General features: G+C 35.7%; 1 protein-coding gene across 2 annotated transcripts in view; it reads right to left on the bottom strand.

The window, feature by feature from the left end:
- The window catches only part of LOC103034705 (uncharacterized), a 30,760-nt gene that overhangs the window by 9,155 nt on the left and 6,747 nt on the right, over positions 1–14,858 (bottom strand). Inside the window, exons 1-5 of one of the 2 annotated variants that reach the window (XM_022682987.2) lie at positions 9,505–9,753; positions 6,025–6,082; positions 4,664–4,684; positions 3,939–4,214; positions 2,152–2,451 (exon numbers count right to left, since the gene is read on the bottom strand). In XM_022682987.2, the coding sequence (XP_022538708.1) occupies positions 2,152–2,451; positions 3,939–4,214; positions 4,664–4,684; positions 6,025–6,070 (643 nt within the window). In that variant the 5' untranslated portion in view covers positions 6,071–6,082; positions 9,505–9,753. Of the gene's footprint in view, positions 1–2,151; positions 2,452–3,938; positions 4,215–4,663; positions 4,685–6,024; positions 6,083–9,504; positions 9,754–14,858 lie in introns of those variants that run through there. The other variant, XM_049476202.1, reaches the window with a different exon arrangement.

Raw genomic sequence — 14,858 nt, 5'->3', positions numbered from 1 at the left:
TCCGAGTGCGCTGTGATGCTACTCAGCAATGATCAATAATCAGCAGCAGTTCTAAAAGAGGCGGTGGCTGTAAATTGGGGAGAATATGGAAAAAAAAAGTTTTTCTTTCTATTTCTTTACCTTCTACTTAATTGCAAAATGTATAAACCCATTATTTTTTATGTTTTGTCTATTTTTTGTAAAAATGGCTTGGTACCCTCATGGCCTAAACATACATTGGGTCCTATTTTAGCGATCATATCGCACAGCTTGATTTAGAGCTTCAGTATTGTGAGGACGCAAAAAATACGCCATCCACAGCTTACAATAAGCAAAAGGCATGTACATATAAGAGTCAGATTGGGCTCTGATTTTGGTGGATTTGTATTTTAATGGCGTAGCGCTTCTGCACTTTTTTTGTGAAGGTGTGTAAGCAGGTCATCTACAGGAACAGCAATGTTATTGTATTTTGTATTCTGTTTATTGTTGATATAAAGTTGAGTTTGCTTGTGTAATGAGCGGGGATGTATGTTTGCGGTGGGTTGCCCAGATAACAATGCTGCTGCTGACTGACTGTAGTCAGGGTTTTAATAAGTCAGTGTCACATCTGTCTTTTCATTGCCAAGGTAGCAATACACCATAAATTTACCAGAACACACCTCCTATCCAGACTACCATGCCCATCAGCTTAGATATATTCACAAGCACTGTTGCTATTTAAACTACACAGGCGTAAGGGGTTTATGGGGTTTGCAGGGTGTAAGATAGCAATGAGCATCACAACACACCATGCACAAGGTGTAAGATAGTGTTGTGAGAAGAAATAGCAAAATTACAAAGTGGTAACTGCTTTACCATCCCAATTTTTTTCTGGAATGTGTAGTAGGGCTGAAATTCAGAAATGGATAGTAATTTATAAATTGACCAGAGAAAAATAAAATATCTTGTTTTTTATCTGTCTGTAATCAAACAGAAGTCAGAAACGAGTGAATTCAGAGTGTATGGATTTTTTAAATAAAAGATTACATCCCAATTGATTATTTTTCTGCTAGTGTTTCTCTTACCACCCTATTTATTTTAGAATCAGAATCACTTTATTTCGCAAAGTATGTTATACATACAAGGAATTTGGTGAGAGCAACACATGTAGTTATAAATACTAAAGAAATAAGGAGCACTGAAGAGGTAAATAAAAGAAAATAAAAGAAAATCAGCACTGTACACATATGATATTATTGTATCCAAATATTCCTGAGGTAGGTTTATGTTAAATATTGTTTAAAAAAAGTTGCAGATGATGTTTACATTACAGAAGAACACCTTGTGTTGTACAGCTGTGCAAATAAGCAAAGTGCAAGTGAGCAAATTTTATTTCATTGCTGTGTCTAAAATGCCAGAACTGCTGACTTGACGCACTGCTGCCTATGCTTCCTCACTTTAAAGGCAGTGATGGAAGCTCTCTTTATCTGAAACAAAAAGGAATCATACATCCTGTCATCGCCAACATATGGACAGCTTACGGTTAGATATGAGGGTTTAACTGTGTTGTAATTAGCCTGTAGCATTCTTAAAGGCCATTAATAGAGAACACTAGATTACTAAACTTCAGTTCAGACATGCCTGGGTAATCTTTCTGCCTCAGAACCCTGGTTAAATAAGCAGCATTTATTGAAAAAAATTGATTTCCAATTTTCTCCTATTTTTCCACTAATTTGGAAGGCCAATTACTCCACCCACTTATTACGACTACCTTATAACTTGCAATGCCTACAACGCTAGCAGGGTAAAGACAAGGACATGTCTCCTCTGATACATGTAAAGTTAACCACCACCTCTTTTTTAACAGCATCATTGGGTAGCCAGCATTGGGTGGAAAACACAGTTCTCCAGTTCTGATACTTCAGCTAACAGATGCCTGTTCTGACCAGCATCACATTAGGAGTGATGTGGAAAGAGAGCACCATCTTTCCAACTCTTAGAGAGTGAGGCCAATTGTGTTTCATCTCTCTCTGACTCTGGCTGCTGATGGCAAGCAGCACAATCCAGGATTACAAACTGGCAATCCCCTGATTACAGTGATAATGACTTAGACCTCTGGACCATTCTGAGCCTCGACAGTGAAGTACCTTCTATCACATTGTAGTTCTCCCACCTCATGCTGTGTTTACTTACCCTTCACATTCAGACAGGTCCTCTTGCAGACTTTTTTGTCACTGTCCAGCACAGTGTAGCTCCCCTCATCTGCTCCAGTCACCAAACGAAGGTTAATCTTCTTCTCATTCGCACTGAGACGACTCCTATACTCCTCCACCTGGATTGTGCTCTGGTTGAGAAGAACCAAAGCTGGTGGATCTAATGTTTGATTAATCTGACTGGCACTGGGTCTAAACTCCACGGTATAGGGACCAGTGATGTCGGTTAGTGCGATATGATATGTTTCACCGTACTTCACAGTTGTCTCTAAGGCGCAATCTGAAAGAGTCAACAATAATGTAATATAAACAGAATGACCAGCAAAAGATAAGCTGTCTATGGCTTGAATTACACTGACATGCAATCATCATGAGGTAGCAACATACAGCTCTGGAAAAAATTAAGAGACCAATTCAGTTTCTCTGATGTTGCTATTTAAATGTATATATTTGAGTAAAATGAACATGGTTGTTTTATTCTATAAACTACAAACAACATTTCTCCCAAATTTTAAATAAAAATATTAAATTTATAGCATTTATTTGCAGAAAATGATAAATGGCTGAAATAACAAAAAAGATGCAGAGCTTTCAGACCTCAAATAATGCAAAGAAAACAAGTTCATTTCCGATTTTAGGGTCACGATTCGATTTGATTCTCGATTTTCTTTTTTCTTTTTTTTTTTTTTTTTACAGCAGAGAGGCCTATGCCAGTTTTAGGTTAGTCTATGGTCAGTCATTGGTTTGATTCATCAAATTTACAATATCTTATTTCAAAAGGTGAGCTTGATATAAGTGATGCAAAGTGATACAAGTGATCTGTAATACACCACATTAGGCACTAATGGTCAAATTTAAATAATTTAATTAAGATATATATGTAATGCCATCAAGTGGCTTTTTTTGGTAGCAGCAGTGTGCACTATTAAAACAGCAATTGTGCAACATAAAATAAATAATAAAAAAATACAGGAACAGTCATGTACAAAATAATAGAACAATTAGAGCCTTAACAAACTGAACTATATCCTACTATAACAGATAAACATGAAAAATAAGACTCGGTCTCTGAGACTGACAAGTTTTTTCCTTTAACAAAGATTTATTATTAACTTTATCTCAGAGAAAGATTAAGATTAAGGTACCAAAACTATTAACATATTTGAGGCTAGACAAAACAACTGTTATTTTTATTCTTTCAAGTTTTTCTTTAAGAAGATGAGAATGTCCACATTCTCTGGAGAAAGGGCTGATTTTTGAGCAGTCACAATATCCACGGCGTCCGCTACTGTGTGCTGCGCCATTTGCGTAGCGTGCTACACCATTTGCATAGCGCGCATGCTTGCCTAGCTTAGAGGGAGGGATCGTCGATCATCTTTTTGACTTCGATGCTCAAGACCTTCACATAATTTAGATCGATTTTGATATCGAAATCGTGACACCCCTAGTATATTCATATATCATATACACTGATGATCAGGAGACACCTGTACAGGTTGTGAAGTGTGTTGTGAAAGAGGCAACACTCTGCTATATCACCAAAGGCATTAACACACACAGTGGACAGCACGGTGTGTGATTATGATCGTGATTGGTGGAGTGTGGCTAAAATTTCAATGACTCTGAGAGAAATCATACTGTCCCATGACTTTTGGCATGCCAGTGTATTTTCAGCCATTAAGACTTTGTGCAAAGTGGGATGTAACACTTAATATAACTCAATGATGAGAGTGACATTTAGACACAATTAAGCATAACTATTCATACCTCTAACTATCAGGATGATGCGTCTGACATCAGCTGGTGCTGCAGAGTTCCTCACTACATACGTGCCCTCGTCCTCTTCACCCACATCCTCCAGGACTAGGTGGCTGATGTGTTCGATAAGTTTGGCTCTGGTGCTCAGTCTCTTGCCATTCCGGAACAAAACGGTCTCACTGAGAGGCTCCACCCGTGGTTTAAACACCACCTCTGTAGTGTCCAGTGCTGGCAAAGGAATATGAATATCTTCTCCAAAAAATGCAGTACGATGGTCATCTTTTGCTACAAAGTGACAAGAAATAATGTAAGACATATTAAAAAGACAGCTTGTAATGCCAATATACATTATAATGGTATTTGTCATCAATAACATTGTCCAAAATTCCTTTATGGCCTTTAATATCACTGGTAAAATGATTTTTAAGGTTTACTATGTTTAACCTTCTAGATTTACCACACAGGAATCAAATGTTTCATCTAGTAGTGTCTACTGTGAAGGCATTTAGTCCTTTATGGCTTGGTGCAATTAAACACTTTTTGAGGATTACACAATCCTTTAATCGTGGCTTTCTCTTTTTCATGTACTTACTAAAACAGTGTTTTGTATAATGCATTTACATAACAAGGCAATCATGCTGGATCAGTGATGTTTTTGATGTTTCAACTGGAGAAAAATATAAAAATCATGCCAAACTATTAAAATAATTTCACATTAAAATATTTGTGTGTACCTTTTATGGTTGCAGACCAAGCTGTAACAGAAAAAATAGAAGAAAAAAAAACATTAGACACAATATTCAGGTTTTTTAGCAGAAAGAAATAATGCACTGTAAGTGTGCAAATTGTTGTATATAAACAAAAGAAATTAACCACAAATTGACCAGACAAAAACACAGTATATGTTGGTTCATACTGTTGCCACAGTCTCCCAGCATTTTTCTGATTTATGGTTATAAATGCCAAATATTTATAAGTAGTTTTTGGAGACAATACTTAAAACAATTAATTTTAAATATTTAAGTAAAATATTTGATTCTATAAATATTGTGTTCAAGGATTAATAAATGGTAGATGTTTTGTGTTCATATAACTAAATGAACAGCATAAAAATCCAAGATAATTAAATTATCCATTTAAGGAAGAACTTAAACTGACAATAGGAAACAAGGAGAAAAATATATATATATTTTTTTTTTAAGCTGTTTTATACTTTTTTACTAACTGGAGTGTTTATTCCATGACTTTGACCTAAACAGGCAGATTTTGAGCTCCAGGTGACCTGATTATTCAACTAAAATTATCCCTTCTCTTCTTTGCAGACAGAGGAGAAGAAGCAGGACAGAAATGCCTTTGAGGAAACACCAAGTAGGTTTCCCTGCTAAAAAACAGAGTAGTACTAGACAAATCAAAAGGCAGTACAGAAATAAGTCTAAATGACCTTAAATTACAAAGTCAACTCATTTCCAATGTAAAGTTTTTGGAATATTGTAGTTGCTATTTTTATACAGTACTTGATGTAGATGTAAAATCTTAAAAGTATTGAGATTTAAAGTTAAGCTGAATTAGCATTAATGGTGTTGGTTATATGATCTTGCTCTGTTTATTAAAGCCCCACCATTACACCTTTTTGGAAGCATCTGCACTCATAAAGTTATTATATATGGGTGACAATTTAAAAGATTCAAAGTAAAACATTAAAATCTGAGTGCAGACACAAGAGCAGATGCTTTCAGACAGGCGTACAGCACAATGAAGCACCTAGTGTCCCACTGTGCTCTGTGATGTATAAAACGCTAAGCAGGCACAGATGACCAGAAGTGTTAAACCATATAAACTGGTCTACAGTGATATGGATCATTTGAGTTTAAATTACCCCCTGCAGTGAGGGGGTCTGCTGGCTGTGGGAGGATTTTTTCAGTAGTTCCACTTATCCAGTACAGTTCCAGTGACACTCAGAACCTATACAATGTACAGTGAAGCTTTTCTGGCAAGTAAAACATATTGGTGATTCCCTAAATACAACAGTACATACATCAGAACAAATACCTCAGATTTGTATTGTGTTTGTATGAATGTAAAAAACTGTTTTTACCTGAGCACAGAAGCATAGAGAACACTGCAATGCAAAGTGAATCCATTTTGACTGACTTCTGTGAAAATAAAAAGCAATATAAAATTAGACTTCAACAAAATATGAATTGAGATGCCATTGCTCTATAATATGTAGTCCAGTATTTACGTATGCAAATAGCTCCATACTATCCAAAGACATTTTGAGGGCAACCAAAAAGAGACTATTTTACAGTTTTAAACCAAAAGAGCTCAGTTTACACTGATGTTCACACATAAGAATATAAGAATAAAACATGATTCAGCTTTTAGTGATTCAATTGTTATGTTCATTTTTCAGAAACAGCAATGGTGTTCCTTGTGCATGTTGTATTATCCAAAAGATGTTTGAAACCAAAAAAACTCACTAAAAACCACTAATTTTCATGAAAAGAAACATTTTTAGTTTTAGTTTTTGCAGGGGGTGGTTGCAAATATGTAAGATGAACCATTTTCATAATAGATGTTGATTACACTAATTAAAGCAAACAGAATAAGTTTCATACTGAAAAAATATTTTAAACAATTTTTGCTATAATGAACTATATTTATCTTCAAACTTTAATACATAAAAGGAGGGTTACATTTTGTTTCATTATTCAGAATTGGATCTGGGCTCTTATGAGCTACATAAGAAAACGACCAATTCACTCATCAAAACCCGGCATGATGGAGGAAGCAGGGGGTGTAAATGATAGTGTACATAAAATCCATATCTCCATATCATATCTCAATATTTCACTGTTTGACAGTATTTGATACTGTAGGTGTCCTTTACATTGTGTCAAAAGTCAATATGAATGGACCAAAGTTCTGAAATGTGCCAGTGACTATATAAATTCTTATATAGGAAAGTTTAGGCTTTCCACTGTAAAACGGTTGATTAAATGGTTCTTTGATTTTTACCCCCATCTCTGCAGACACATCCTCCAAGATTCCCAAATATATCATGTTTATTTATTGTCCATGTTTAGATCTTTGCAAATTGTTATATAACTGTGTACTTGCACTGTCTGTATGGCTGACAGTCATGTTCTCTATATGCACAACAACTTGGGGTTCATTGTTGTTTTACTGTGTTTAACTGCACTACCTTCATTACACACACACACAAAAAGACTCTACCTTTATATTTTATATTTTATTGTATTTTTATCTCTCATTATATCTTATACTGTCTGTCTACTATAGCTGTCTACAGCTTTTTTAAAAAAAGAGACCACTTAAAAAGGATTTTCTTTGATTTTACTAAATTAAAAACCTCTGGATCGCAATTTTTGCACCAGGAGTGGCATAAAATTATCCAAAAGCAGTATGTAAGACTGGTGGAGGAGAACATGCCAAGATGCATAAAAACTGTGATTAAAAAACAGGGTTACTCAACCAAATATTGTTTTCTGAAATATTGGAAACTTTATAAATATACACTTGTTTTCTTTGCATTATTTAAGGCGTTTCTAAACGTTCTGCATCCGTTTCGTTATTTCAGCCATTTCTCCTTTTCTGCAAATAAATGTGCTAAATGACAGTATTTTTATTTGGAATTTGGGAAAAATGTTTTCCGTAGTTTATAGAATAAAACAAAAATGTTCATTTTACTCAAACATATACCTATAAATAGCTAAATCAGAGAAGCTAAATCAGAGAAACTGCTTTAGAAACTGAAGTGGTCTCTTAATTTCTTCCAGAGCTGTATCTTTCTTTCCTGTCTGTCTGTCTGTCTGTCTGTCTATCTATCTATCTTTTGATTGTCTCATATTTAGAGGTGGATAATCCAGGTCCAGATAAAACGTCATTCCAGGATTTCCTTCCAACTAACTGCCTATATAGAAAAGAAATGTATGGGCACGAATTTGTTCATATGTGAAATACATTCCAAGTAATAAGGAAAAAGTCCATTTTTGACCATTTAAATAATTAATTTCTACACGTATTTTACATATTTATCATTCTTACACGGGTATAGAGCTCTGTGTATAGCTGTACTGCTCTACGGCCATCCGGGCAGTTGGAAGAAAATCCTGGGATGAATTTCGACTTTCTGGACCTGGATTATCCTTTAACCACCCATGGTTAGGCTACACCTAACCAGGCGTTACCTTAAGCTAAGAACAACAGCACACAGAACATGATTTAAAGATAATCAGCAATACATATTTTAAGTGGAGTAATCTCATAGAGATTAATAACCTTAACGAATGGCGAACACACACGCATAGAAACAATACACACATAAAAACGTGACCGTCACTGCGCAAAAACGCCAAACGCCTACAAGCGTTCTTAGTCCATCACCTCTTTATTTTACTGAGGCGTGACATGCACTTACTCAGCGATTACTAACTGATAGCCAGCTCTATCTCTCTCTGTCTGCTCATCCTTTTTCCCCTGCCTCTGAGGCACTTCGCTAAATGTTCGCTAAATGTTCGAGCAATAGAATAGTCTCGGCTCGTCCCGGGACGTTCGGTACTAGTAAATATAGAAAACTGAGGGAAAAAAAACTGAAAATCCGGAAACGACTGGGATTGGTTATTTTTTATGAATCACAAATCAGCAGAACATGGCAGGCTATATGTAGAAACAAAAGGCACATAAAGGCAGTAATTTAATAAGCTATTTTCCATTCTTTAGCTCATGTTATTTTTTATCCTTCAAATAAATGAGAATAAAAAAACATATTTTCAGAAAAGAAGAAGCAGACGATATCATGGAATAGTATGTAATAGACTTTAAAAAAAAGCCCACATAAATCAACATTGGATTTGGTGTTGATTTTGAAAAGAGAATCAACGTTGATAAGGTTAAGAACTAGGGCCAAGTTAAAAAGCAATTACTGCAAATGGAAGTAAAACCACTTCTTCATCCCTCCATGCAACGTTTTTTTTTTATATTTTGTGGTGATGAAATGTAAAATGCTGTTTTAAAAGGTAGACATTTGAGGACATTATGAGGACATGTATTTTAACGTTCGCACAACCCTTTAACACGAAATGTTGTTTTAACGTTGAAACAACATTAGACATTATTTTAATCTTATTTAAACTACATTTCAACGTTGAAGGGCGGTTGTTTGCCTGCTAGCTGGGTAATGTAATAGTATGTAACAGACGTGTTAAATAATAAAAAAGAAAATACAGGCCAAATATAACTGTCACCAATAGCCTGACCAACTACATAGCTAGGCATTTTCTCTTGCTTTGGATAGGCTGGTCTGAAGCTCCACATTTAAAAGCTGAGGCTCATTTTATCCTATTATACGGACTGCATATTATTGGTTATAGCTGTAATTGTTAATCTGAAGGCTCTACATCATCATTAATCTCTATTCAGCTGACACTAATCGCATATCTGAAACAGCACACTCTCTCTCTCTCTCTCTCCTAAAGGCTGAAAACCACATCCAGTCGAAATCTGCAGAATTTAACCGTCCCGCAACAAAAGCGTAAGATCGTCTCTGTCATACCTGCTATAATTACCGTGTGGAATTCCGTGACGAAACGAGGGAGAAGAGAGGGAATCCGAAAACCGCAGAGCTGCACGAGGCGATCTAAGGGATGCGCCCTGATATGCGCATTTAAAAAAATGGGGATCCGCTTCGCCTTCAACCTGCCAAAGGGAGGGTCTGTTGTAGTGTTACAGATCAGGACTATCTAAGAGCATTCCTCCGCTGTCCGCCCTGCATTTCATACAGCCAATCCCCTCACCTCTTCTTCACACACCCTGTGAGCTGCTACACACAGCGCAGAACAGGAGCAGTGAATAGGTCTGTCATGATGAGATTTTTTTGTGGACGATATATCGTAGGCTACCAGAAATTATTGTGATAAACAAGATTATTGTCATTGTAAATCCAGTAAATGCCACTGACGACATAATGATAATACAACAGCATAAAGACAACATCTGAAAATAATCATACTTTGGGAAATATATTTTTTATTCAACTACAGCAGTCCACACTGTGTGTCTTGAAGCATTAGTCACTGACTGCATGGCTGTCTAAAATACTGTTCAATGTTACATACAGCTCTGGCAAAAAAAATTAGAGACCACTTCAGTTTCTGAATCAGTTTCTCTGAATTTGCTATTTATAGGTTTATGTTTGAGTAAAATAAGCATTGTCGTTTTATTCTATAAACTACTGACAACATTTCTACCAAATTCCAAATAAAAATATTGTAAAGAAAACAAGTACGTCATATTCATAACATTTAAGAGTTCAAAAATCAATATTTGGTGGAATAACCCTGTTTTTAATCACATTTTTCATCTCCTCCACCAGTCTTACACACTGCTTTTGGATAACTTTATGCCGCTCCTGGTGCAACAATTGTTTGCTTGTTTTTTTGGCTTGTGATCATCCATCGTCACCTTGATATATTCTAGAGGTTTTCAATTTGGTAAAATCAAAGAAACTCATCATTTTAAGTGGTCTCTTATTTTATTTCCAGAGCTGTATGTGTGCAAACATACATAAATAAACACAATAGACGATATCAACCTTATCAAATATTACTGATGTAATCTCCATTACAAATTAATTGCACAAAGAACACAAAATGTCACATTAAACAGTATATACATAGGCTATTTGAGAATTTATATCCTGCTGGATATAATTTTACATTTAATCATTCTAAAACCCAACTAAACCCAATAAATGTATGTAAAGCACCGGTCAAATGTGTGGGCACACCTCATGTTTTTCTTTATTTCATTTATTTTGTACATTGTAGATTAATATTAGATTTATAAAATCAAGGGACATGTATGGAATTATGTAGTAAATGTATGAAAAAAGTGGTTGATCTCCACTTTGGTTCATGAAGGCGATGACATAAATTGTATATTTAATTTTTTTAATGACCTAGGACACCGTCATTATAGAAAATGAGTCAAACATTTAATCTCCTGTAAGTTTTAGTGTTGAAACCTTTGAGGGCGTTAGCTACTGTGTGATGAGAGAAATAATTAATTGTAAAGAGATCCTGGCTCACAGCAGGGGATGTATCTATTGGATTGAAAATCACTTCCATATATGCTATCACTTCCATAAAAATGTCCAGCAGTTGCTAAGTGGGTATTAAATGCTTGGCAGGGATCTCTCTTGTCAGAAATGTAATGATCATTAAGTAAAATGGGCAAGCCATTGGACAAGGCACTGATGTATTTTTGAGTGAACTAACTTCTAGAATGCAATTCTAGATTTTGCAAATATTAAAATGAAAGATTTATATTTAAAAAGATCCAGTTAAACAATTGAGACAAAAATATTATACATGCTCATTTATTTATTAAGGGAAATTATCCAATATTATATGTTTGTGAGTGGCAAAAGTATGTGAACCTTTAGAATTAGTAGTAAGTTTGAAGGTTAAATTAGTCAGGTGTTTTCAATCATTGACAATCACAATCATGTGTGAGTAGGCAACCTGTTTCATTTAAAGAACAGGGATCTATCAAAGTGTATTAGACTTCAGAAAAAAGTTGATGCTCATCAGGTTAGAAACAAGTTTGTCTCTAACAAGTTTGGAATACAGACAGATTGTGTACAAATGGAGGAAAATCAAGACCATTGTTACCATCCCCAGAAGTGGTCAACCAACAAAGACCAACACTCAAGTGCAAGTCATGTAATAGTTGGTGAGGTTGGCCAGGCATCAACTTCCAAGCATCTAAAGGCCTCTGAAACATTGGCTGATATCAACATTCATGAGTCCACCATCAGGCGAACACTGATCAACAATGGTGTGCATAGCAGGGTTGCAATGAGAAAGCCACTGCTCCTCAAAAAGAGCATTGAGCTCATCTGCAGTTTACAAAAGATCATGTAGACAAGCCTCAAGGCTATTGTAAGAATGTTTGGTCAAGAGAATAGACCAAAATTGATATTTTTGGTTTAAATGAAAAGAATTATGTTTGGAGAAAGGAAAACACTGCATTCCAGGATACAAACCTCATCTGTGAAACATAGTGGTGGTAGTACATGGGTTGAGTCTGTTTTGCATCTAGGCCAGGATGGCTTTTTTTCATTTATGGAACAATGAATTCTGAATTATATGAGAGATATTAAACATCTGTCCATGAACTGAATCTCAAGAGAAGATGGACCATGCAGCAAGACAACGACCGTAAACAAACAGGACATCCTACCTAATAATGGTTTAAAAAAGAATAAAGTTAATGTTCTGGAATGGCCATGTCAAAGTCCTGACCATAATCCAATCAAAATGTTGTGGGAGGACATGAAGTGAGAAATTAATGTAAGAAAACCCACCAACATCCCAGAGATGAAGCTGTTCTGTACAGAAAATGGGCTATAGTTATGAAGAGTTTATAAGCTTTCAAGCACCACTGTATAACCTCATTGTTAGGTATCGTTGCCATATGGTAACATGACTACCTATTGGAAAATTCCCAAGAATTCCATGCACAATGCAATCCTTGTTGGGCGAAGGGGTCCTGGGGTAACACTTTCTTTCACAGGAGCACCTTACATATCAGCTTCTCAAAACATATCACAACCTCCTGGAACTTTGCATCATGAGGAATTACATTTCAGCAATGTAATAATGTAGAAAGTATCAAACAGACAACATTATGGGCACCAAAACGGTTTTCCCAATATTGTCTTAATCTAACTATGTTTGCTGGTTCAGTGGAGTCACCCCACAGAAGCAATATTGCACAGTGATCAAGTGCAAAAGGCCAGTAACAGCCTAGCTCCACCATGCAACAAAAGGAAGAAAGATAGACAACACAGTTAAGTGTAATTTGCAGGGAGCAGGGAGTCCAAAGCAGAGAGAAGGGGAAGGAGGGGGGTGGAGGACTGCTAATGGCCTTCATTTCTGCTGTTCTGCAAATGGATGAGGAAGTGAGTGAACAAGCAAGCAAGGGAGTGATTGCAAACGTGATTTAGCAAACGGAGTGAAAAGATGTAGAACATTTGTCTCAGGCATATTCAGAGAAACACAGCAGCTGCCCTCTCTTAATGCCTCTGAGCCCTTGGATTTTTAATTAAAAACCGTCCTCTCTGAGGGCTCTGCACAATCTTTAAAACAAAGCGGTGCTAGATATTAAACCTGATTTTACACCTTAGTCCAAAAATAAATGTGTGGCAAGAGAAAATCAGTTCAATTGTTTTGAGCTGAATTCAGATGTTTTTGTTTTTTTTTGTACAGAGAAAATGTATGTGGACAGGGAAAACAATAAATCAGAGAATCACAATATATGTACAATATAAACTTACCATCCTGTTATATAGCATGGGCAACTAAAGCTGGTTAAGCTGGATGAACAATTTAGCTTTTCACCAGCATATGGAATATGTTTTTTGGTTGACCAGCAAGACCAAACAAGACCATGTTACTCCTATTTCATTTCAGCTTGTTTTTATTTTGACCTCTCATTGTTCAAAATAAACCCCTATCCAGATAAATCTCTTCATCCAGATAGAGTGAATCTGATTTTGGTTTGGATGAGAAGTATAAACATCCTTACGACACCTTAATGATTTATATGTGATCCATCAAACCTCCACACGTCACCTTCACACTCCAGCAACAACATAGCAGACGTATGTAGCCTAGAATAATGGTTATCCGTGGTTTAAGAGACTCAAGACAACATGAGCCAAATGTCCCAACTAAGCCTCTTTAATATAGTTACATCGTACTTAAATGCCTTTATTTTCAAAGGACTTATATGCAGCTGAACTAAGGAGCATACAGTGCATCCCACTTTTTTAACACTAACATTTTAATATAACATTATAGTCATTATGGCTTTAAGTAGTTTTGAAAGCATTACTGTTACATTTTTACTTGAGGAAAAAAAACTTGAGTTGAGTTGAGAATTTGAATACTTTTGACACGTTTGGCAATACAAAAATCTATACCTTTTAATTCTTTAATAACCGTTTGGAGCATTCAGTGGAGGCATATATAGAATTTAAATGACTATCCAGATCATTAAAGAATCAATTGTTCTTTTCACGTTTTTCAAATGTTTACAAATTAATCCATAAATTTGTTAGTAGATTTACAACAACACATTTCATTTTAGGTCTAAATGATACATTTAGATTTGACAAAAACAGAGATGACATTTTCCACCACATTGTGGTAACTCCCTGTGCTAACCTCCAAATACTGTAGATTCTACATGTACATAATGTCAACACATTCTTACAGCCTGTGGGCGTGGCGTGGCCATGAACTCACTGATTGACCTGATCAACTCCTATTTCTGAGGATTTTCTTTTACTAGCTACTGCCGACAATAGAGGCTGAGAAACAGTTTCATATGCAGCATGCATACACAACTCATTGAAACTTATAGCATTTCACAAAGAACAAGAAAAAGTGGATTTTAGCGGAAAGAGACATTTAACATGGTGAATACGCAGCCTACAGTCTGATATGCTTAGCTCCTAATGGCAATAGAGTTAGCGCTGCGGTTAGCGGCTAATGCTAATACTGCTCCAGTCTTGGTGCTGGAGAAAGTTATTAAAAAGATTTATTTACAAGATTTTAGTGTCTTATAGTGTGAAAAACATAGTACATATTGTGCCTAAAATACACAGCAAACTGTTTAAAATATTAATGCTGAAAACCTGATTCAGTAAAGATAGTTTCTTATGGAAAATTAATGAGTAGGTTATTTGTGAGAAAAGGTAACGTTACCCATATGCCTCCCTTTTGTGTCTTATTCTGAGCATTGTAGTGAAAATATTCTACATTTATTCAATAATTTAAACGTCCTAAAGATATTTTGTGCGGGAACGTTCCTGCCATCTTGTTATTTGAGTGGAAATTG

This window comes from Astyanax mexicanus, chromosome 3, assembly GCF_023375975.1.
Source record: "Astyanax mexicanus isolate ESR-SI-001 chromosome 3, AstMex3_surface, whole genome shotgun sequence".
In the NCBI taxonomy this organism is placed as follows: domain Eukaryota; kingdom Metazoa; phylum Chordata; class Actinopteri; order Characiformes; family Acestrorhamphidae; genus Astyanax; species Astyanax mexicanus.
The sequence above is the reverse complement of the archived record's forward strand: the minus strand, read 5'-3'. Positions and strand labels throughout refer to the sequence as shown.